The sequence below is a fragment of the Galeopterus variegatus genome, unplaced genomic scaffold, assembly GCF_000696425.1.
Source record: "Galeopterus variegatus unplaced genomic scaffold, G_variegatus-3.0.2 Scaffold3382, whole genome shotgun sequence".
In the NCBI taxonomy this organism is placed as follows: domain Eukaryota; kingdom Metazoa; phylum Chordata; class Mammalia; order Dermoptera; family Cynocephalidae; genus Galeopterus; species Galeopterus variegatus.
The window spans coordinates 62,992-87,561 of NW_007729493.1; the positions used below are offsets into that span (position 1 = coordinate 62,992).

At 44.7% G+C, this 24,570-nt stretch overlaps 1 protein-coding gene across 8 annotated transcripts; it reads left to right on the forward strand.

Annotated features, from left to right (window-relative positions):
* Nucleotides 1-1,985: 1,985 nt before the first annotated feature.
* Nucleotides 1,986-22,358, forward strand: ZNF384 (zinc finger protein 384). 8 transcript variants are annotated; one of them, XM_008584824.1, is made up of 13 exons: nucleotides 2,087-2,193; nucleotides 2,384-2,445; nucleotides 3,315-3,374; nucleotides 10,628-10,698; nucleotides 10,978-11,215; nucleotides 11,451-11,498; nucleotides 11,703-12,036; nucleotides 13,010-13,102; nucleotides 16,527-16,751; nucleotides 17,457-17,639; nucleotides 19,118-19,196; nucleotides 19,961-20,119; nucleotides 20,704-22,088. In XM_008584824.1, the coding sequence occupies exons 4-13, from the start codon at nucleotides 10,633-10,635 to the stop codon at nucleotides 21,085-21,087; spliced, it is 1,809 nt and encodes a 602-aa protein (XP_008583046.1). In that variant the 5' UTR covers nucleotides 2,087-2,193; nucleotides 2,384-2,445; nucleotides 3,315-3,374; nucleotides 10,628-10,632; the 3' UTR covers nucleotides 21,088-22,088. The 8 variants fall into 8 exon arrangements, with proteins under 8 accessions (XP_008583049.1, XP_008583046.1, XP_008583045.1 ...); XM_008584823.1 differs by lacking the exon at nucleotides 2,384-2,445; XM_008584827.1 differs by lacking the exons at nucleotides 2,384-2,445; nucleotides 13,010-13,102 and having other exon boundaries at nucleotides 1,986-2,193; nucleotides 20,704-22,358.
* Nucleotides 22,359-24,570: the final 2,212 nt, after the last annotated feature.

The window sequence follows — 24,570 nt, forward strand, 5'->3', positions numbered from 1 at the left end:
TACTACTGTTTTGCTCCCACTTTTCCATACCAGCCCCCAAAGTCAAGATTTCTCAAATCGTGCCAGCCCGTGGCTCACTCGGGAGAGTGTGGTGCTGATAACACCCAGGCCATGGGTTCGGATCCTGTATAGGGATGGCTGGTTCGCTTACTGGCTGAGTGTGGTGCTGACAACACCAAGCCAAGGGTTAAGATCCCTTTACCAGTCATTAAAAAAAAAAAAAAAAATTTCTCAAATCAACAATCTCTAACCCAATCAGCAACTACGTCTGGTCACATCTGAGCCCTTAACACCCTTATCCTGCCAAGGTCCCCGGTCCGGTACGGGGGCAACGCTGAGGGTTGCGATCCGTTGCCGGACACGGAAAAAGACAAAAGACAAAAAAAAAAAAAAAAAAAATTTCTCAAATCAACAATCTCTAACCCAATCAGCAACTACGTCTGGTCACATCTGAGCCCTTAACACCCTTATCCTGCCAACTATTGCTATTCAGTCAACAAAGATTTAATACTGAGCCCAAAAATGTGACAGGGAGTAGACACTTTAAAAAAGATACAATGTACAATTACAAACCAAAGATATGCATCATCTATTTAAATGTTTCTTTTAAATATTTAAATGTTTAAAGGTGTCCTTTGCTACTTCCTTGTTATAGCCTTGGAAAAAAATCACTTAAACCTTCAGTCTTACTTTCATTATTTCTGTTGGGGTTCTTTTGCTTTTTTAGCAAGGGACTATTACTGTTAACAGGAATCCTCGATTATGTGTCAGTCCAGAAGGATTCTGGCCAGATCAAGGTGCAGATTTGCGGCAGCATTCATTTACTCAAACAACACATTTATTTAGCGTCTACTATGTACTCAGCAAAGCAATGTGAGCAGTTTCTTCCCCGAAGAGCTGACAATCTTGTTGGGGAACCATACATACAAAATAGGTTAAATAGCAAAAAAAAGGAGCAGACTTGGGCTGGCCTGTGGGTCACTTGGGAGAGTGTGGTACTGATAACACCAACGCCATGGGTTCGGATCCTATATAGGGATGGCCGGTTAGCTCACTGGGTGAGCGTGGTGCTCACAACACCAAGTCAAGGGTTAAGATCCCTTTACCCGTCATCTTTAAAAAAAAAAAAAAAAAAAAAAAAGAAGGTGCAGACTAAATGCTGTGGGAATTCAGACAAAGGGACCATTATGGGTTGAAGCAATCAGGGAAGGCTTCCTGGAAGGGTTCATATTAGGTGCACATAATAAACTGTAGTTCATTTATGCGACAAACTTCTACTGATAGCTTACTAAGTGCGAGGATCTGAGGATACAGCAGCGAACAATTCAAAGTCCTTGCCCTCGTAGAGTCGATATTTTAGTGGGAAGGGATGCACAGTAAACAATATGATAGGCAGTGATGAGTGCTATATTTAAAAGTAAGGCAGGATAAGGGGATAGAGATGTGGGTGAGGGCAACAAGAAAAGATCAAAGCAAAGAGAGTAAGGGGTGTGGTCAGAGAGAAGGAGGGGTCGGATTTTGATGGTTAGGTGAGGTTGTCACTCTTTGGGCCTAAGCAGGGACCTCAGAAAACCACTGACACATCCTTATCCTTTCTGCGTATTCAAAGCACGAAGACATTCTTGAGGGTTTAAGAAAAACTAATGGTAACTTCCTCCCTCAGCCTGTTCCACCCCGAGAGAAGTGAAACGCGACCCTAGAGCTTAAAAAAAATCCATACCTCCCTCGTATCTTGATGCATAATTCATGACCCTGTCGCGTTTCCACCCTCCCCCTTCCCCAGAAGTCCTTTCGGAAGCGCGGGACCGCAGTTGTGAACGTTCAGCTTCTGCCCTTAGTAAAACCCGCCTCCACTTCCGCCATGGCGTCACATCCACTGAAGATTCTACAGCGTCCCTGGGCAGAAGCCACTTCCGCCCTTACTTGTCGTAACTTCTGCCCTGACTACACCAGGGCGCTAGCGGCGCCGGATGTGTTCCCGCCATTCCCGGAAGTGACTCGGCCCTTGCACTCCCCCCGTTTCCCCACACCGCCCCCCTACATTGCTATTTCCCTCCCGCCCCCCCTTTTCGTTTCCGGCGCTCCCGCCTTCTCTCCGCAGCGGCTCTTCTCGGAGCCTGTGGGGGGGGAGGGAGGGAGGGGGCGTGGAGGAATTGGGGTTCTGGGGAGCACGGGCTGCAGCAGCACTTCCGGGTGAGTGTTAGGGAGGAGGGGGCCACCCACTGCCTCGCGCCCCCGCCCTGCGCGTCTCGCGCGCATTCCGTGCGTGTGAGTGTGTGGGTCTGTCTCGCGCCCGAAGTGCGTGCCCGAGCGCTCCGCCTCGCGCTCCCCCTCCCTCGCCCCTCCTGGCCCTCCCACCCCACTCGACTCCCTCCTTTCCCAGCAAACGCCGCCCCTCCCGCGCTCTGGCTCAGGCTCTGGCGCCGCCGCAGCCGTCGCCGCCGGGTGAGTCTCGCGCCGCTGCAGCCGGCGCGCGCCAAGCTCCCTGCTCCTCCCTCCTCCCTTTTTTTGGGGGGGGCCGGGACGGGGGTCCACGATGTGACTGTATGTGTGTCCATCCCGGAACCGGAAGTGGTTATGGAGGAGCGGGCGATGGGGAGGAATGGGGGGGTTTAGGGGGCGGGTGCCTGTCTGGTGGGTGGTAGAGTTCAGCTCCTTGGAGGGGAAGGAGGGACGTCCCAGGAAAGGGTGTTTGAGGAAGAGGTGGGGGGCGACATCAGGAGAAGGTTCCCAGGGGCTGTCTCAGGGGAGCGAAGGTTTTGTGGGGGCAGCTGGGGTCTCCAGTAGATAGTCCGCTGTGCAGGTTGAGAGAGGTACTTCTCGGCACAAGGCCTTGGGTAGGCAGGGGGCGAAGTCCTCGAAGAAGTGGGGGGAAGGCTGGAGGAAGTGGCTGGGCCTGAACTGGCACTGTGCCTGACGTAAGGGCTTGTGCATCCCACCAGTCCTCGGCTTTGCCTTCTGAGCCACTCCTCAGGCGCAGGGACCCTCCTCCTCTTCCAACTCTTCTGTTCTCTGACCCTGATTACCTTTGGCCTGGGACCGAAGAAGAACCAGTGTTTGAGCCTAGGAGTGAAACCCAAACGCTGGTGATAGAGTTCATCTTAGTTTCTGGGAACTGGATTTATGTTCCTTGTATCCACATAAGGGGCGCCACTAGACTTCTTTTATTATATCCTTACATGTTTGGATTGTTGGTTGGGGGTCTGCCTGCCTTCCAGACTGACTGCTGACAGTCAAAGAATTTCTGAAGTTCTCCGCAGTTCTCTGGTGGCTGCACCCTACTGGCTCCTGTAACCTAGACAATTTGTTTACAGAAAGGTCAGGAGCCCTGGAAAGGAGAAGGAATAAGGCGACAGGAGGAAGAGAGAGAGAGGGTAAGACAATTTTGAATTAATGGCTTTTCGGGTTTTGGGGAGAAGTGGTCATAATAAAAAAAATTTTTTTAATGTGACATAATTCTTCCAGTAATAGCAATTGTAATACTGGTGTTTGCTGTGGGAGAAAATCAGCCTTTTCCTATTATCTCATGACAGTACCCAGGAAGTTTTTGTGTAAAAAGTTGACACTGTATTCTGTCACCTACCTTCCATTCCCGCTAGTACTCATCAGGAATGAAATGTGAAATGATCAAGTGAAACCCTTGAGTAGTGTTGCATTGTATCCATAGGAGAAATGTATTCTACTTTGGGGACACAGGCCCTAATTGCCAGTATAGTCCTTATTGGCATTATGGGATTGCTTTCTTGTATTTGGAACAAGCAGAGCTGAGTTTAGAGTTGGGTTTCTATCCTTAATCTTCCAGTGTTAGGAGTGGATCTGTTGAATGATTAAAATCTGTAACACAGGGTTATTTGAATTTGGTGTGGCAGGGTGAAGTTTTCAGGGGGAAAAACCCAGCTTTGTGGGAGTTTGAAGTAAAGTAGATAAAACTGTACAGTGGACTTCAGAAGTAGGTCTGGAAGAATTAAAAAAAAAGAGGCCTGATAATGATAGTGAGAGTTTCAGGTAGCCTGAAGATGACAATGTGTCAATCCCAAAGAGTTTTGAATTCAGAGTTTATAATCCTAGAGGTTTTGTTTGTTTGTTTGTTTTCTCAGATCTTTTAGGGATGACCTAGAGGTTTCTTTTAAGAACTATTTCCAATCTAGTTTATAAAATTTATTCCCTATAGGTGTCTTCTTTTTGTTTGTTTTACTGCTGGCAGGTTTGAGGATCTGAACTCTTAACCTTGGTGTTACAATATCGTGCTCTTACCACCTGAGTTAACTGGCCAGCCGTATTCCCTGTAGGTTTCTTTTCTTTTTTAAAGATGACCGGTAAGGGGATCTCAACCCTTGGCTTGGTGTTGTCTGCACCACGCTCAACCAGTGAGCTAACCAGCCATCCCTATATAGATCCGAACCCATGGCCTTGGTGTTATCAGCACCGCACTCTCCCAAGTGAGCCACAGGCCGGCCCTTTTTTTCTTTTTTAGACAGTAGTAACAAACTTTTTGTGCACTTACTCTGTGCCAGGCACTATTTGTAGTACATTACATGTATCAATCCACTTAATCTTCACAAAAACCCTGCAAAGTAGTAGTATTATCTCCGTTTTATACATAAGGAAGCTGAAGCACAGAGAAGTTAAGAAACTTGCACCACATCACAAAGTTATTAAGAAGAGGCCTAGCCAGGATTTGAACCCAGGCGTTTGTTTCGAGAACCAGATACTTTGGCATTGGCTCTTGCTTTGAGTAATCAGCTTCCACTCTGTAGATCAGGCACAGGCATGGGATGGGTATCCCTGAGCTCTGACAACTCCTGGGAAGGCAGTGGTGGAATGGTGGGCCTCTGGGGCTTCCTTCTGGGATCTTGTGGGGGCAGGAGGTAGGTCCTATCAGTAATTCAGGTTTAAATTCTGAACCTCAGTTCTCCCACCCCCAAGACAAAATGTCACCAAGAACCCTTTTCTATGGTTAAGAGCAAAGCATAGTTTCATTGGAAATGAGGGGTATCACAGGGGCGACCCTGAGTGAAGTCTCCCACCACTAACGGGACAGTTCTCATCACAGTTCCCCATCCCCGAAATAAACAGAACCTCCACTAGCCTTGAGACCAACCTCTAGAGCTTGATTCCATAGGGCCTCCGTGTGTCAGTTAAAATGCCCCCCATAGGTTTCTAAGCCAAGTTGATGATTAAATGTTACGTACATATCCCTTTTCCTCCAGCCTTATTTATTTATTTTGCTTCACATTTCCCAGATTCATCATTTATAATGGAAAGACACAGCAAAGAGAGAGCAAAATGCTGTTCCTCCCACAGGGTACAGTGTATAATGGTCCAGCAGTGCCCAGAGTAGAAGCTGCTGGCCCAGATTGCCAGCTGCATAGTGGTAGTGGTCCTTTTGGTTTGTATGATGGTCTTTCCTAGTAGAATTGGGGTTAAACCTGTTCTGAATTATTTTGTTCTTGGAAGACTTCATGGGTAGTAGCAGGAAGGCCCCAAATCCTATTGGGATGGCTCTTTTTGAATGTCTTCAGAACCTGAGAGAAAGAAATTTTGTTTCCTTATTGAGAAAAAAATGGTTCTCTGCATTTCTTCATTTCAAGTCTTCAGTTAACGTTGCAACCTTTCTGCAACTGTGCATTTTGGAACTGTTTCTCTCTATAGAGTGTCTAAGTTCTTTCTGTAGTTGAATTCTAATTCCTTGTTTTTTGCATCTTTTTCATGTCGATGCTTCTTGTAGATGATTACTAAGCTGGAAGCTATACGGTTACTTTTGGGTAGTTCCTTTGTAATTATGTGGTCTTTATGTAATTTTCACTAATTGTTGCTAATAGTCCTTATCGCTTGGAAGTATTTCTCCAACTCTTTTCTTTTCAGGAGCACTTTTAGCATTTTATTCTTTCTCTTTTTTGCGCTGCCTCCATCCCATCACCATAGGCTAATGAACCTAGTGTAAAGGGGAAATCCTCTTCCATCCTCCACCCTAACAGAAACTTAGTAGTTAATTGTTAAGAGTCATCTACTGATGTAGAACCTAGAATTAGAATCCACAAGTCTTGATTCCTAGGTCCATTCTCTAGCTAGGAGTGTGAGTATTTCATGATTTTCTAAAGGTTGGTTGTGTTAAGGGAATGATATTTTCTTGGGAAAAGAAAATCATGCTTTACTTGAAAAACAACAGTAAAAAAAAATCAGTAGTAGTAAGTATTAGGAAAGGGGAAAGAAGTGGTTGTCTTCAGCATATCTGCCAAAACCACATGCTGGAGGCCATGACACCTTTATCCTTGGCTGGTTGGTAGCACTGTGGAAGGATGTGGTCAGATGGACAGAGCTCTGATGCAAGAGTTCAAGTCCTACTGTGTGTTTCATGGATGTTACTTAACAGTGTCTCTCTTATTCACCTCCCTTGTGCTTCCAAGATCACTTTTTTTTTTTTTTTTAAGATGACCGTAAGGGGATCTTCACCCTTGACTTGGTGTTGTCAGCACCACACTCACCCAAGTGAGCCACGGGCCGGCCCTCCAAGATCACTTTTGAGGTTAGAGAAAGAATATGTAGTTCCTTGAACCTCTTGAAAGAAAAGTACCAACCAACTTAATTATAGTAAATCTCCCTTCTTGTTAACAGAACAGTTGATATTTGGTGCAGTAGTGAAGTTGGAATTAGAACCCAGCATTCGCCTTTCCATCTATTACATTTTTCCTTCTTTCCTGCTTTTTGGGACTATAATAGAGGCCTTCCTCTTCCTTCTCAGTTTAGGGTAAACTGGTTCTTTTTTTTTCTTTTTCTAATGGTGTAATCATTAAAGCTGGCACTCTTTGTAGAGATGAGTTTTCCCCATAATATCAGTGAGCTCCTTTGGGTTGTAAGAATGTTGATATATGGCTGCTTGGATGTTGGAATGGTTTGGTGAGATTTCCTCCATGAAAGATAGAGTAAGAGGGTAAGTGGTAAAATGGACAGGAAACAGATATTTAAGTGATCTGGCACCAGGCACTGTTACACAACTCCAGGGGGTGATGTTTACACTGTATTCTAGCAATAGCCTTCATTCCTGGCTCTCTAACTGATCTCATTTCAAGGATACAGAGATTTAAGTCAGCCTTATCAGCAGAGCAGTGGTATATAGCATTTCTCAGTATCATTTTGCAGTTAAATATTGCTTATAGTTGTGTGAGCATACTCTCCATGTGCCCACCTTTTGAACTGGCCTATTTATCAAAAGCCCATGAGGCACATATATTGTCTTGTCTTGTCCCAAGACCCTCTGTAGTTTTTTTTTTTTTTTTTTTTTTTTTTTAAAAGATGACCAGTAAGGGGATCTTAACCCTTGACTTGGTGTTGTCAGCATCACGCTCAGCCAGTGCGCGAACCGGCCATCCCTATGTGGGATCCGAACCCGGGGCCTTGGTGTTATCAGCACCGCACTCTACCGAGTGAGCCACGGGCCGGCCCAGACCCTCTGTAGTTTTGACCTTCAGCTTTGTTCTCTTAAGAAACAAAGCAGAGTGATAGTCTAGGTATCCAAGTAAGTGGAGGTACCCTTTATTTATTTTCCTCTGGAAGGTCTGGCCTTGTTATTTTCCATCATTCTAGAATTAGTTAGCTTGGTAGCCAAGTGAGATTTCACAGAATGTGGACAGGGAATATGATACTGAACTGCATGTCATTTTGCTATTATCAAAAACTTCAATTTTTTTTTTTTTTTTAAAGATGACGGGTAAGGGGATCTTAACCCTTGACTTGGTGTTGTCAGCACCACGCTCACCCAGTGAGCCAACCGGCCATCCCTATATGGGATCCGAACCCGCGGCCTTGGTGTTATCAGCACCGCACTCTCCCGAGTGAGCCACGGGCCGGCCCATCAAAAACTTCAATTTTGAAAACATTCGTTGAGAACTACCTAAAAAAGGTATAGTTCATTCCTGGGAATATTCTAAATTTTAATTCCTGGATTAAGTCACAACATCAGAGAGTATCTACTTCAATTGTATGGATTTAGAAACCCTTTCCTTAACTTGCTCTTTGGTGTCTGGGTTCAGAACCCTGCTCTGCTGTTTATTATTTGACTCTATGCCTCCAATTTCCTCATTTGAAAAATGCGGGTTACATTACCTTCCTCATAGAATTGTTGTGGGGATTAAACGATGTAAGAGTTTCAAAGTGCTTAGAACGCTACCTTGAATACAATAAGCACTTAATAAATGTTAATGATAATGGTGATGGCAGTGGTAATATTGTCCACCACATCACTTTGTATGCCCTCTTTGTAAGAACTCAAAGGGGTACCCTCAGAAACTCTGCTTCGCCTGAGCCACCTGTAGAACAATATGAATGGATGTAATCATTTTGGAGAGAGGAAGGCACATTGTTCACAGGGATCCTGTGTGGGGACATTTTTATTTTCAGCTCTCAGTTCCTCCCTCCTAAATTTTCACATCCATAATGCATTTATTTCCTTGATCTTTTTAGGGGGAAATTGTGTACTAGACCTTACTTTCTTTTACTCTCCAGCCTAATTCTCTACTTCATTCCCACCACCCATCACCTCTCCTGCCTCTTGTCTATTTCATTTCTCTTGGCTAGGTTAGATAGACAGGGGTTGTGGGTTGCGGTTTGAGCCCCTAGCATTGTTGTCAAAATCTATATGTATAGAGTCCTCTGTTAAATTCATTAAATATGTAATTGCCTCTTGGGCGATGAGTCCTGTTTTAGGAACAGTGGAAAGATACAAATGTAGAAGATGTGATCACTGCCTCCCGAAAAGCTTGGCAAGATTGGATCCCCTTAAACTGTCATCTGATTGTTTCTTGATTCTTTTGCCTGAGGAGGACCTGAGACCCCTTTCTAAAGCTAGGACTGGAAGGACTGGGTGAGCATCTATGCCAGAGACTGTCTAGTTTTACTGTATTTTATAATTCAGGGAACAGAATTTGCCTGTGGTTGGTCCTCAGTCTTTTAATATTGAGCCTTATTTATGTAAAGCTGTTGTAGTCACAGATTTGGTGCATTCCTCTCTTGCTACTTCTTAAGAAAAAACAGGCTGAAATTCTGTTCTTCCCTTTATAAGTTTTATGAAAATCGAGGATACTGTTTAACAGAGCAAAAAATGTCATGAGCCTTCTGGAGAAGGATAAAGAACAGAGTTATATTTAAAGCGATTTTCAGCTTCAACTCCTTTGTTGAAAGTCTTTCCCAATTTCCTTAGACACAACTTGAAACTCAGTGTTTGTGCCCTCTGGCTCTTCGTGTCTCTGGTGTTTGCCTCCAGCATATCCCCAGTGGGTATGAGTTGGCCGTAAGTCACAGGTCTTTCTTCCCCACCTGAACCATGGTTGCTCTTGGGTCACAGGAGTAGCGTGGTGATAATGGTTATTTCCTGTTGTTGTTCATTTCCCCAGTCCACCAGTCTCATACTCTCTCTTTACCTGCTTTCTGTGGTGCTGGATCTTTCCTGGTCCAGGATTTTGGGAAGCTAGTCTTGACCAGCACACTGCCAATTAAGCCTTGCTTCAAGAAGTGATGGGAGTGTGAAAATTGGTGGTGGGATGCCTCGATTCATACCCATCTGTGACTTGGCAACGTGATTCTGAGGGATCACTCTTCTTGCTTCTTATTCCTCACTCACAAAGTTCTAAGCTTAATTGTCTTCTACATACAGAGAAGAATTTGAATTCTTGGAAACATAGTGTTTGAGAAATACAAAGCAGGAGTCTAGTATTGTGTATGTGTTCTGGCCCCCCATTGCCGTTATTCTGAATCCCTTTGGGTGGGAATCTGGGGTGCTACTGCTGATGCCAAAATTTTCTTGGAAACATAGTGTTTGAGAAATACAAAGCAGGAGTCTAGTATTGTGTATGTGTTCTGGTCCCCCATTGCCGTTATTCTGAATCCCTTTGGGTGGGAATCTGGGGTGCTACTGCTGATGCCAAAATTCTTTATCAAACTGGTGATTCCTTGGTTCTTACTGTTTAGCCCAGCGTGTGTGGTATCTAGTGCAGCACCGTGGGTTGGATGTTCTTAGACTTTGGTGGGATCAGTGAGATGTGGTCCCCGGGTATCAGCTGGTACTCAAAAGATACCTTGATTCTAAATCCTGCTAATTTCATTCTTTAGTTCTCTTGGACATTGTGTGTTCTGGCCTAGAACCTATTCAAGCTGCATAGAACTGTAGACATGTTAATTACAGTTCTTGACATTTTTATTCCAAAGAAGATGGATTTCAGGGATAAGGGAAAAGAGGAACAGTGGTAGGTACCCTGGCTGTTCTCAAACCAATCAGTAATTTGCTTTGTATGACCTTGGGCACATCCCTTCCCCTCTCATGACCTCAGTTTCTCTTCTTGTCAACAAAGGAAAGTAATACCAATTCTGTTTCTTTGGAGCATGGAAAACATCTTCTGGGTAAATGAGATGTATATAAGTTCTATCACAAGCATTTAACTAGGATAGCCTCTGTCGGATGGGGATGCAATGCTGAGTGGTTCTGACCAAGGGGACTGGTATGCTACACACTAAGGTTATGACTGCTGATTCCCAACCAGAGAAGAGGCCAGGAATCCCTCAACTCCCCTTCTCCATTGCCAAGCCTTTTCAGATTTATTCCTGAGTGTAATGTGGTCTCTCTTTCTTTCTTCAGGTAGAATGGAAGAATCTCACTTCAATTCTAACCCATACTTCTGGCCTTCTATCCCCACAGTCTCAGGACAAGTAAGTGGTTGCTTTTTTTGCTCTCCCCCATTGTTTACTTTTTTCAACTCTGAGTAGTAAGTTCTATTGCTGTGCAGATGAAGCAAGACAAACTACATGCTGTTTCACTGAGAATTGTATAGTATTTCTGTCTTGGCTTCTCTCTGGAAGCACAAAGATATTACCTACTTGTTCCTTGATCTCCAAGGAGGAGGACAGATACTGAAAAGTGCATGGGATACAGACAAAATCCGACTCAGTCTGAAGAGGGCACTCCCCTGCCCCTTCCTTTTCTTTTAGATTGAGAACACAATGTTCATCAACAAGATGAAGGATCAGCTGTTGCCAGAGAAGGGCTGTGGGCTGGCTCCACCTCACTACCCTACCCTGCTGACAGTGCCTGCCTCAGTGTCCCTGCCCTCAGGCATCAATATGGACACAGAGTCCAAGTCAGACCAGCTGACCCCACACAGCCAGGCGTCTGTTACCCAGAATATCACGGTGGTCCCTGTGCCATCTACAGGACTGATGACTGCTGGTGAGCAACTCTGCTCTTCTCCAATCTGAGGTGTTGATCTTCCATGATCAGTACCCCAGGCTGGAGGGCTCTGAGGACATGGGGAGTGGGATATGTGTTTGATTACTCAATCAGATTTTTATTAAGTGCCTACTGTGTGCCTAGCAATGTGCTAGACATTGTGGGGGATACAAAGAAGTAGAAGATGCGGTCCCTGCCTTTGAGGAGGTGACATTCTTTCCTTCTCTGAATCAAGGAGTCTCCTGTTCTCAGAGGTGGAGAAGAGAAGGGAGTCAATCAAGGGGTAAATCTCACTGTTACCAGGGGGGCGGGGACAGGGGTTAGGAGACCATTATTTTTCTACAGGGTTTGGGGTTTCCTATATACTCTGGGCTGGGGGTTGGTGGTGAGGGGTTAATTGAACAATGATCTAGGGGAAATAAAATGAAATAGGATTAGGGTCAGGATGAGACAACATGACACCATCTCCTTTTTCTCCCAATCCTAGGTCCAGGTTTGGTAATCACGTCCCCTTCAGGCTCTCTTGTGACCACAGCCTCATCAGCTCAGACCTTTCCCATTTCGGCTCCCATGATTGTCTCAGCTCTTCCCCCTGGCTCACAAGCCCTGCAGGTGGTCCCTGACCTCTCCAAGAAGGTAGCATCAACCCTAACAGAGGAAGGAGGTGGAGGTGGTGGTGGAGGTGGCAGTGTGGCTCCTAAGGCTCCCCGGGGCCGAAAGAAGAAGCGGATGCTAGAATCAGGGCTGCCTGAGATGAATGACCCTTATGTCCTCTCCCCTGAGGATGATGATGACCATCAGAAAGACGGCAAGACATACAGGTATGAATGAGAGCCAGGGTCAGGATGGGGTGAGGATCCCTGTCTTGGCTTCCCTCACACTCTTTGTGTCTTGCCCCAGTCAGGCCCTGCTCTGACAACTTTCTACCTCGGCACCCTTGCATATCAGGTGTTCTGTTGTGGGATAGGAAGGCAGAGCTGCTGGCACTTCTCTAGTGCCTCTTCCCCCAGGATGCAGACTCATCTCACCCCTTTTTTTTTTTAACCTTGGCTTTTGGGGTCATCAGCATTGACTTATTTTTGAGTGTCTCTAGTGCCTCTTCCCCCAGGATGCAGACTCATCTCACCCCTTTTTTTTTTTAACCTTGGTTTTTGGGGTCATCAGCATTGACTTATTTTTGAGTGGTAGAGTAGAGTTTCTTTCTTAAAATAAGGCTTTAGAGTGGGTTTGAGACTCTGTCTGCAGCAGCTCCTTTTTGCTTTCAACATTTTCCATTCCTGTTTTTCCAGTAAATCTTTCTGGTAAGCACCTAACCTAACCCGTGTGCCATACACCAGTTCTTGGGCCATATTTGAGCAGTGAGTCTGCCTGACCCTGCATGGTTGGGATGATGGGAGGGGTCTACATAAACAGGTGGGAGGAATAGGCTACCTCCCCCCCTTGGAATATATGCTTATAAAATGACTATTTGCTCACATTTTAATTTGTGGAAGTCATTTTGATCCTCCACTTTCTCTAAATTGCCCGTTACAAAAAAGCATTACAATGCATATTTTCATGTGGTACTATACAAAAATAATTACTAAGTCAACTCCCTGCGCTTTGAAAGTTGAAAATCATTTAATTCCTTTGAGTGCTGTTAAGGGCCCTAGTGGGTTTGGGGAGTTTGGTCCCAGTATACACAGTGGAATAACCACTACGACAGCTTTGACGCAGACAGGGGCAGATGTGCATGGCTGGGAGACTGGGTCTGTCCTTAGTGTACCGAGATGGGCAATGTTGTTCCCATTTTAGGAGCGAAGGGAACTGCGGCACAGGAAATGGACAGAGCCTTGGGCTCATGGATTCAGTTCCCGGCTCCACCACGAACTTGCTGTGTGATCCTGGGCAAGTCCTTTTCCCCTCTCTGGGCCTCAGTTTCCTCATCTGTAAAATGGGGAGAATTCTGTTTATGCCTCCCATTTGTTGGGAGTATATATCAGATAAGATTTGAAATGTTGGGAACTTCAAAAGAAAGACAAAAATAGTTGTCATTTAGCATTTATTTTTATTTGTGTTGTATAGTTCTGCTGTGGAGAGTAGCCACAACTAGAGTGTTTAAATCCCTCCTTATAAGTAAAAATGAGGGGAATGTTGCTATACAGAAAGTGTTGAGCACTACAGAATTCTAGCTCAACCTGAAAGTTCATTGAAGCTTTATTATTACAGGTGTACCCCACTTTATACAATAAAAGTGTTCCTGGAAAATGTTTATGTCATGTCATATTATAAAGGTGCCTCACAAATTTGATTCATTTAAAATCCCTTTTAAATTTATTTTGTAGAAATTTGGATTTTTATGTGTTTGCTTAAAGTGAAGTCAAATCAGGGTCCTCTGATTCTGCCAGTTTTGTTTGTTTGTTTGGATCACATTAAAGCTATCTCCAGACTTTCCAAACTGTATATGAAAAGAAATGTAACAATTGGAAGGAAACCGGATAGGACTTTCCATACCCTCAGTATTTCTGGAATTCTTGAAAGACCCCACATCCAGGTGACAAAAGAGAACTCTGAAATTTCAGGGTGACTAATGGTATCCTAGGTGAACAGAATTTCTTCAGAAACTCGGAACTCTGAAACTCGAAAGGAATCTTTTTAATCACAATGAATTCCTATTTTGATGTATGTGTGTGTCAACCACGTCCATTCTAGTGGTCCATAGCATTTGACTAGGTATTGGGGGAATTGGGTTTTGTTACTCTGGGCAAGTCAACTTACTTCCAACTCTTTGTTCCCATCTATGAAATGGGAAGCTCAGTCAATCCCTCATCTATCTTGTGGAAGTGTTTTGATGAAAAATCAGAGTATTTGAAATTGTTTTGAGTATCTTAGGAAAAAAATGGGACTATAATACAAAATGGTCATTCTAACCAAGGCCATCACACTGCATATTTCCAACGGTCACCATTTCCATTGTATTGGGTGTGAATGGTGCCCCCTGGAGTAATGCTTCAAGTGATAGGAGGTGCTGGCTTTTTTGTATCCCTTGCTAACTGCCCACTACCACAACTCTCCTCAGTGGAATTTCTTTTGAGCCACTAAACACCTTGCTTTAGAGGACTTTTTACTCTTTTTATTAGGCTTCACAGGATTTCAGAGTTTTTGCTTGAATACTTCTAGTGTCAGGAATCTTAATTAGGTTAGCATTATGGCTTTATAGTGAATAACTGCCCTTTGGCAAATTACTTACTTTCTGAGCCTTGGTGTTCCATTCTGTAAAACAGGGATAATACTTGCCAGGTTGTTGTGAGGAGTATAAACAATGTGTTTAAAGTGCTTGGCAATATTAGGCACAACAACAAATGACCATTATTGTTATCATTATCATTATTATAATCATCGTTATTATACTGTTATTCTACCTTTTGAGACTGTTCAGTCCATTATCAATTAATTTAAGTTTTACAGATTCTTCTCTAATTGGAAACTTTGATGAAGAGGGTTATTTTCTTTTTTATAATTAACTTTCAGGTTAAGGGCGCAGTTGTGTGACGAACACACTCATACAAACTAATGAGATATTATTTAAGTTAAAATAAACGGTGTTCTGTCTAAGAAATTTTAGCAGTCAAGGGAAACTATTTTGCAACAGTTGCTTTCCAAGTGACAATGTGTCCAGTTTCTAACCTCAGTCTTAGGGAAATATTTAGTAGCATGAGCTCATCTGTCCACACTGATGCTGTTAACATTAATGCAGTTTTATTACTAGAGAACTCTTGGCTTACCTTTGACTGTCCTGGGTGTTTGCTTGCCCTTCTAGGGACAAAAATTTATCTCTCTGTTTTACAGACCAGAAAAATGAGGTCTAGATTAATGAACAAGCCTATAAGTGAACTCCGAGTAGAGCCCAGGTGTCCAGACTCCTATCGACTGTGTCCTTTGGACTATGCTAACTATAAACAGAACCTCCCCTTCTCTCATACAGTGATTGGGCATTTCAGACAACAGCCAGGGATTGATAAACTGGTAGATTTCCTTCAGTGTTATTAAGTGAATGGAAATTGGTGTTCATGATTAGAATTTTAGTGAAAGGATTAATATAGGGACCATACCCCAACTAACAGTGACATTGTTTTCTCTGAAGAATTTGGTGTTCTATTTAGTCTTGAACTCAGTTTTCTCTAAAAAATTCTCCCAAGATGAAAAAAATGCAGGAACCATCACCCCACACCATCTCAAGCGCCTTGTATGAAGACAAGTTGGAGAGAACCTAAAGGAGAGGGACTTGCGTTAGTTGCTTGACTTCCCACACCATTGCCCTTTTTCCTAGCTCACATTGTGTACTGGAGTTATTTATGAAAATGACAGGGTTCCAGCTCATGTATAGATAGCTTTTACCCAATAAAGTCTGCATAGTTGTGGCTTAACTTGCACAGAGGCCTCCTTATTTGATATTGTTGGACAGTCAGCAGGAAGAAGGATTACCAACTCGGGTGATGAGTGAAAGTACATTCAGATGCTATTGATGTCAACCCAGAGTGCTGACATTGGCTCCATATGCTAGGAGAGAGGAAAGGTTTAGCATGGAAGATCAGTGTTCCACAAACCTTCTTCTCCTAAACATTTGAGGGATACAACCCACTCCTAACAGTTACCTTGGCTTATTGCAGAAGTGATTCTCACTTGATTGCTGTGGGGCTAGGGAGTGGGGTGGGGTAGGTGACTGATGGAATGTCAGATACAGGGTGAAGTCCAGACATATATGGTTTGGAAAAGCTCCTCCAAATAATTGTTATTTTCCCCACCCTCATCCCTCCAGGAATCACTGCCAAAAGGAAGTAGGGAAGAATCTGAGTGAAGAAAATTATCTGTAGAGACAGGAGAGAATCTAGTCAGTTGTTCCTTATTATCATGTAAGGGGCTCGAAGAATACTAAGGGATGTACTTTATACCTGGAGAAAGGAGCTCTTTAAAAGTTTAAAATCAAGTTATAGGCAGAAGGAAAACAAGTTAACTGATATTCCTGGCCCAGTGAAATCCACATCTACCCAGAGCACATATTTTTTTCTGCCTTACCTGGTTGAATTCTTGGTTTTGTATGCTTAGGGAGTCCAGACATTCAGCAAACATTTATTGAATAGTTATAATGTGCTGGGCACTATTAGAAGCTTAGGCTATAAAGATGAATAAAATAGAGTTCCTCCTCCAAAGTTGGAATAGGAGAGAGCTCAGATAGGTGGGCTTCTCTTGGAAGTGGGGGGTGGGGTGCGGGAGTGCTGAGCAGTGCCTTCTTGGTGGGAAGAGTTCTAACCGCTGCCCTCACTTGGCCCAGGTGCCGGATGTGCTCACTGACATTCTACTCAAAGTCGGAGATGCAGATCCACTCCAAGTCACACACCGAGACCAAGCCCCACAAGTGCCCACATTGTTCCAAGACCTTCGCCAACAGCTCCTACCTGGCCCAGCATATCCGTATACACTCAGGGGCTAAGCCCTACAGTTGTAACTTCTGTGAGAAGTCCTTCCGCCAACTCTCCCACCTTCAGCAGCACACCCGGTAAGGCTGCTCTCAGTTTTACCCACTATCTGGCTGTGAAACCCTCCTTCAAGGCCACGTAGCCTGCACCTACTCCTCTGTACCCATGTATTCCTTTCTCCCTTTCACCTTTGCCCTTTAGGAGCCTCTCTCCTAAATTCCTAAATTCTCCTCTATTATTGTCTGCGAAAAATAAACTATATTTAGCAGTTTGGGGTGTCTCGAACATTGTCATCTCCAGTCCCAAAGTGTGGAACAATTTTTGTGGTTTCTCTGTGTCTGTGTTTGGAAATCTTCTGCAGAGCAGGCCCACTTTTACTATATGCTTCAGTTCAAAGCTAAGGTGTGCATTCAACTTCAGGTCCGTGGGGAACATGCGGTATTGGTCTTTGTTCAAATTACAGCTTGGAAGCAGGGTATCTGTGGTGAGTGTGTAACCTTAGGAAAAAGCAGAGGTTTGACAAGACTGAATATTTTAAGGTTACCCGGAGCCATGGGTTGCAGCTCTTCATCATCTCACTGCCATTTTAGCCACCGACTTACGATCAGCAGCAACCTAGATCTGGGTGTCCTCTTCATTAGCCTATCCAGGCTGGAGTATGTTTGGGAGGAGGGGGGAGGGGGTGCTCTCATCCGTCAAGCAACGTCATTTCACCTAGCAGAGAGCTGAGCCCGTGGTGTCGAACTGCTTCCTCCTCCCCCCTTCCTTCCTCTCCTCTCCGGCAGGATTCACTCCAAGATGCACACGGAGACCATCAAGCCCCACAAGTGCCCGCACTGCTCCAAGACCTTCGCCAACACCTCCTACCTGGCCCAGCACCTCCGTATCCACTCGGGGGCCAAGCCCTACAACTGTTCCTACTGCCAGAAGGCCTTCCGCCAGCTCTCCCACCTCCAGCAGCACACACGGTAAGGGAGAGTGGCAGGCTACTGCCCCCGTCCCGCTGGCATGCCCTCCCCACCCCCGCCCCGGACACACACAACAACCCGCATGCGGGGGGCGGGGGAGAGACCTGGCTGGAGGAGAGACCTGGCTGGCATTCGGAAGAATGATGACCAAGCAACAACATTGGAAACACAAGTGGGCACCAAGAGAGCCTTTCTGGGGCAAGAGCTACGTTTGGGAGATACAGTGACTGTGATATTCCCTGATCCATGGGAGGCAGTGACACCTGGAGCAGAGACAACTTTCTTTCCCTCATTTTCCTCCGTGAAAATGCCCACGTGCACATCTTGCAAGATATTTTCCTTGATGCCAAAGCAGAGGCATTTGATTGGAGAAGACCATACCTCTAGCCCTTAGGGCACCAATTATGAATGGGAGCTGTAATCAGGCATTAGCTGGACACCAGCCTGGTGATACCCACAGCAACAAGCAAGGCTCCAAAGGATGCCAGAAGTAGAGAACAAAACAGGACATTTACTAAATATTCACAGAGAGCTAGCGAACAACATGAAGCAGCTCATACTTCATAAGGATGCCCACCATTTATCCTGTGAATCTGGAGTGAGTAGGAGGAAGTGAACCTGCCAACTAGAAGAGTCAATGATCTCCTTCAGTGGTATCTCAAGCTGATCTGGAGTCCAGACTTATTGGCCATAGGCTGTCACACCTGACTTCTTGTGGATGTGATGGCTTCACCTTAAAGTGATCAGACATCTTTCTTTGAGAAGAGGAAGAGTCAGGCTTTCTTCATAAAGAAGAGACATGTCCTGTGATGTTTTGGAGATTTTATACCAGTGGTCCAAAAAAGCACCTTATCACAGGGATGGCTCTGACATCTGTGACAAGGAGCAGGTGTTAGGTGCACCCTCAAGTCTTTGGCTCATCTTAGCAGAGGTTAGGGGGCTGGACTGGTAAAAGCCCTTAGAAGTTTCTGTGAGTTTTCATTAATATCACCACTACTCTTCACAATCAGTGTTAACTCTGCTTTTCTTTGATACCAGAACTTTCTCTGGAAGTGATGCTTGAGGCTAGGGGATAGTTTCTGGCTGTAGAGTGGGGGCCAAAAAAGTGGTGTTATGTTTTTCTTTTCCTTGCCATTGTGTTTACCTTATGTTTCTGAATGTTCATTAGGACAGTTACTGCAGGAGCTGACTTGTATGCCAAATTGTGAGCTGCCTGTCTCTTGGGTGCCAAGACCTCAGTTCCTCCTCCACCAGCAGAGAGGAGGTTCAACTTGAGCTGAGTGATACAGACAGTGGCCAGAAATCAGGCATTACAACCTGATCTCTGTCATAGAGGAGCTAAAGTTGGTGCCTCCCGGAGGCCCATCTGATGTGTTTCCTAGGAGGGCAGGATTGGCCTGAGGAGATTTGTTAAGGAGCCAGTCTCTGAGTGGCCTTGCTGATGTCCTTTGCCTTTCTTCTCTTCTCATCCCATGCAGAATCCACACTGGTGATCGACCATACAAATGTGCACATCCAGGCTGTGAGAAAGCCTTCACACAACTCTCCAACCTGCAGGTGAGTGTTCCACCCTCCACACAAGACCTTGAGTCTGAGGCTTAGGGTCAGAGTGCCATTTGCCTAGTACAGTAGATCTCAAGCTTTTTCAGGACTCCTTTACATTCTTAAAAATTACTGAGGAAGCCAAAGAGCTTTGGTTTACGTGGGTGATATTTATCTACACAGATACTGTAAAACTGAGAAACTTGAAAAATATTTAGTAATCCTTTTAAAAAGAACAATAATAAACCCACTGCATATTAACATAAATAACATTTTCAACCCCCCCCCAAAAAAAAACTTAGTGAGAAAAATGGCATCTTTTTACATTTTTGCAAGTTTCTTTAATGTCTGGCTTAACAGAACATGTATCTGCTGCACTCAGTCTATTGCTGGATCACACATCATGTAACCTCTGTAAAATCATGAGAGAGTGAGAGAAAAAGTCAGGCACTTTATTATTATTTTGAAGAGTTTTGACCTTGTGAAAAGGTCTTAGTGACCCCTAGAGGTCCCCACGTCTCACTCTAAGAACCAGTGGAGCAGTGCGACAAGGCCTAAGCCGTCATCCCAATTTTCAGGATCCCGATATGTCCTGCATTAGGTACGCTTCCTCCCTTAGCCTCTAGCTCCTGAAGTTTCATTTAAAGCAGTTTCTGCCGCCTTAGGATGGAAGGAGAAGCAGGTAGGCCTGACACTCACCTCAGGTCTTTCCATAAAGGTCAAGGAGGCAGCGGGGAGGAGTACAATGCACTCATCCTGGTTTCTCCCAATTTTCTCAGTCCCACAGACGGCAACACAACAAAGATAAACCCTTCAAGTGCCATAATTGTCATCGGGCGTACACAGACGCAACCTCATTAGAGGTACACCTATCTACGCATACGGTGAAGCATGCCAAGGTGTACACCTGCACTATCTGTAGTCGGGCATATACATCGGTGAGCGCTCAGCTTCTCTTTCCTTCCCAATAGTCCTGTAAAACTACAGTCCACTTCACCCCACTTTCTGGATAAAGATATGTTGCAGCAAATACCCTGCCTCCCTAATTCCAACTTACCAGAATCAGTAAAGATTCAGGAATTAATTAGACTCATAGCTGAGGAATTTAGGGGATGCCTGATCCCCTAAGCTCACAGAAATTGAAAACAATGATTCTTCATTTTACTTAAACATAAGGCAAAATAAAGCCACTTGAAAATTTGGGAGGAGAAATATTTCAGTTAGGTGTTTTCTATTAGACTCCAGAAAAAGATTGTAAAGTTGTTCCATTCAGAGATCTTTGAGAAAAACAGCAGCTTTTCCCTTTGCCAGTTGAATGTCCACGGTGACTTCTAAAGATCCCCCTTCCTTTCTACCTAATAGTGAGCACTGAAAGTACTACTTGAGTTCTACTTAATCCTGGCTCCAAGATATCTCTGTATAAATATTACTGTTAAGCAAAGTAAGAGTCCAGGATGCTAGTTATAAGTAATCTCTTTTCCTTCTTTTTTATCCCTCAATTTCTTTTTACCATCTCCCTCAGGAAACATACCTTATGAAACATATGCGCAAACACAACCCTCCTGATCTCCAGCAACAAGTGCAGGCAGCAGCGGCGGCAGCAGCAGTGGCCCAAGCCCAAGCCCAAGCCCAAGCCCAAGCCCAAGCCCAAGCCCAAGCCCAAGCGCAAGCCCAGGCCTCCCAGGCATCACAGCAGCAGCAGCAACAGCAGCAGCAACAACCACAGCCACACTTCCAGTCTCCTGGGGCAGCTCCCCAGGGTGGGGGTGGTGGGGACAGCAATCCCAACCCTCCACCCCAGTGTTCCTTTGACCTGACCCCCTATAAGACGGCGGAACATCATAAGGACATCTGCCTCACTGTCACCACCAGCACCATCCAGGTGGAACACCTGGCCAGCTCTTAGAGATCCGTGCTGCCATCCACTGGGAAGAGGAGAAAGAAGTTCTGGTCCCTTCTTTCTCCAACTTCTCTTGGTGGGAAAAGTCCTCTTCTTCCTTAATTAGCCTTGGCTTCGTCTCCTTGGGCCTCAGGCACGGCTTTCATTCACAAGATACCATCCTTATTCTCAACTCCTCTTCAAAAGGAACATCATCAGCCCTCCTGATTGGCAGAGGAATACTGAGCTGATTGTGTAATCCAGCAGTCTCCCCTCCCAAGCAAAGCTTTTAATATTGGGGGTCGGTGCTCAAGGGAAGGATTTGCTATGACCTCATAGAAACTTGTCCAGTGTGGGCACTTACTCTGTCCTTACCCTCTTCATCCTCAAAGTTTGGGCTGATAGACTAGAGGCTGGCCCTCCCACACATCAGAGAGAAGGGAGCCCTGAATGTAACCAGCCTCCTGTTCTGTTCTTGCCTGCAAAAGAACAGAGGTTTCTCATGAAAACAAAGGTTTTCTCAGTCCCCAAGAGCCATTTTCTTCCCTACATTGTCTCACTTCGCTTCCTACCTACTGCTGGTAGAAAGAGATCTGGGTGGGGATTAAACCTCCTTTTATTTGTAGGGGGGAAAGGGCTGAGATGTGGTCCCCAAGGGGCCGGAGATTCCTAAAGTGGTCAAGGGTGGCTTAGAAGTGTGGGTTATGGTTTTCCTTGGAGCCCGTCTCTCCCTTCTCTGCCAACCAAGGCCTTGTACTCTCTGTCTCCCCATCCCAACCCCCAAGGAGCTGTGGGAGCTTTGTGTTCTCTGTGAAACCCTAAAACGAGTATTGCAGAGAAGGGAGAGTTCAAGGCAAACGCAAGGACTGGACTTAGCTCCCTAGGTGCCACGGTCAGGTGCCGGACATGGATTTATATATAAATATATATATATAAATATATATATATATATACACCCACTCATCACGGCCATCTTTGTTGTAACCATTTCTGTGTTTATAAATGCATTATCTCTGAGAATTTTCATATTTGATGTTTTTAATTTTATTTTTGCCTTTTGTTCCTCCACCCTGTCCTTTGGCCATGGCACTTTTATTTCCTTTTTTTTTTTTTTTTTTTTTTAAATCATGGCAGATTTCAGAGAAAAGAGAAAATTTAAAAAAAAAAAAATCAGGAAACCAGTTGTTATAAAGCAATTTAAAAATGAAGAAAAAAAAAAAAACTTATGTACAAACCAAGGGGTGTTTTTAGAACATTGTATAGAAATAAATTCATGTAAAAGGATCAGAGGCAGTGGAGCTACTGATGTGAGTGAGCGTGGGAAAAAGTTTATTTGGGAGATGTTAAAGGACAGTACTGAGGATTTACACCAGAGTGTGTGTGAAGAACAAATGTCGTGTGATGTGGCTCCATGTGTGTAATTTCCCAGCCATAGAGGGTATCTTGGTTTATGAGGATTTCTACATAAAAATTCTGTCATGGGGATCACATTCCCTAAATATGTGAGAGGAAAGTTTTAGTTACGTGTAAACAAAACAACTAAGCTCCTTATCAAAAGCAATGGAAGCATGGCTTTTTTTTTTTTTTTTTTTTCCCCCTTTTTGTCTTTTTTCATGACCGGCAACGGATCGCAACCCTGTGTTGCGCCCGGACCGGGCCGGGACCGGCCATGGGATCGCAACCCTCGGGGTTGCTCCTGCCCCTCGCTCAGCCAGTGAGCGGCCGGTCTGCATGTGGGATCCGAACCCTCGGTGGGAGCGCCACTGCGCTTCCCAAGCGGTGCACTATAGCAGTGCGCCACCGGGCCCGGCCCAAGCATGGCTTCTTGAAAACACCTATACTCCGGCCTGAGCTTCAATGGAAGAGCCCTATGCTAATTCCACTTGGCAATGTGCTTACCTACATATGTTCATTATCCTGTGTCACCTAAAATGGGAGGTCTCCTGTGGTGAAAACAATCACTAGTTAATGGGTGCAAAATTGACTAACAATGCAGGACAGTTGTAGTACTGAAGAGTAAAACATGGTTAGGAAACCTAGACTTCAGCCCTGGCTCTACTATTGACACTATTGGCTACAATACTTCTTCAGTTGGAAATGAAGGCATTGGACTAGATAACTTCTGAGGTTACTTTCTGAGAATTAAAAAGCTTTCTTTAAGCACTGAAAAAGTTGTGACCAGGGTCCCACATCTGAAAACTGGTGGTTCTCTGGAACTGCAGGCCAACGGTGCTTGTTACATAGTGGGGTGTGGATAGTAGCTACTTAATTTTGGGCTTCTTGTATGTGGGCATCCGAGATAGTGTGTCAATATGTAGTGTGACACCAATGAATGTATCACATATGGCCAAATATGCCAGTGTGTGTTAACTTCCTGAGTATTTATTGCTTTTTTCTCCCATCTTCACCAACTGTTGAGAAGGTCCACGCAGCCCTATCTTCATCACCAATATTAGAACCAGTATCTACTCTTCAAGGGTGAATTCCCACCCCACTCATTGCAACAACTGTACAGTAGGTACTGTTATTCTCATTGTAGAGAAGGAACTAGACACATTAAATTACTTTTCCAAGGTCATAATGTTTGCAATTAGAGTGAAATCACCTAGATTCTAGTGCTGTTGTCTTACCACCTTCATGCTAGTAAACCCTGGAGTTTTGCTTTTCTTCACATACTTGGCCTAAATTACGTGGCTGAAAACCTGTCTAGCATTAGAAACCTGCCATGTGACTTTATTAGGAAGGATGTGTGAATATCAGGAGTGACAGTTATCTCCAAGTTATCTTACTAACACCACCATGAAGTTACAGGCTTTGAGTTCTGTTTCCCTTGGGAGGGGACAATCTGTCACGGCCTTGATTGCTTTCCACCCTAATGAAAAACATACAGTTCATTGTACTATAGCTGATTAGGGTTATGGCTGGCACCTAACTGGCCCAGTTGTGGTAGAGGGCCCTAATACCTCAGTCCCTTCAGAGTCATGATATTCACATATAAACTGAAATAAAAAGGGAAACAAACGGCCGGCCCTTGGCTCACTCGGGAGAGTGTGGTCCTGATAACCCCAAGGCCGTGGGTTCGGATCCCACATAGGGATGGCCGGTTAGCTCACTGGCTGAGCATGGTGCTGACAACACCAACTCATGGGTTAAGATCCCCTTACTGGTCATCTTTTTGAATAAAAATAAATAAAAATTAAAATTAAAAAAAAGGGAAACAAAACCATGGAATTTCCCCCTTAGAGAGTGGCAAGAGGACAAGGCCGCAAGCCCTACATCATTTTATATGTGAAAGTATTCATGCGTGAAGGACAGAAGCCCTGACGAAAGGTGTAAGAATTATAGCTTTGGGGCCGGCTGGTGGCTCACTCGGGAGAGTGCGGTGCTGATAACACCAAGGCCCCGGGTTCGGATCCCATATAGGGATGGCTGGTTCGCTCACTAGCTGGGCGTGGTGCTGACAACACCAAGTCAAGGGTTAAGATCCCCTTACCGGTCATCTTTAAAAAA

Coding starts and splice junctions, on each gene's coding strand:
- ZNF384 (XM_008584824.1), top strand. CDS start 10,633: ATGGAAGAATCTCACTTCAATTCTAACCCATACTTCTGGCCTTCTATC. Junction 10,699..10,977: donor TCCCCACAGTCTCAGGACAA/GTAAGTGGTTGC, acceptor CTTTTCTTTTAG/ATTGAGAACACAATGTTCAT. Junction 17,640..19,117: donor CACCTCCAGCAGCACACACG/GTAAGGGAGAGT, acceptor CATCCCATGCAG/AATCCACACTGGTGATCGAC.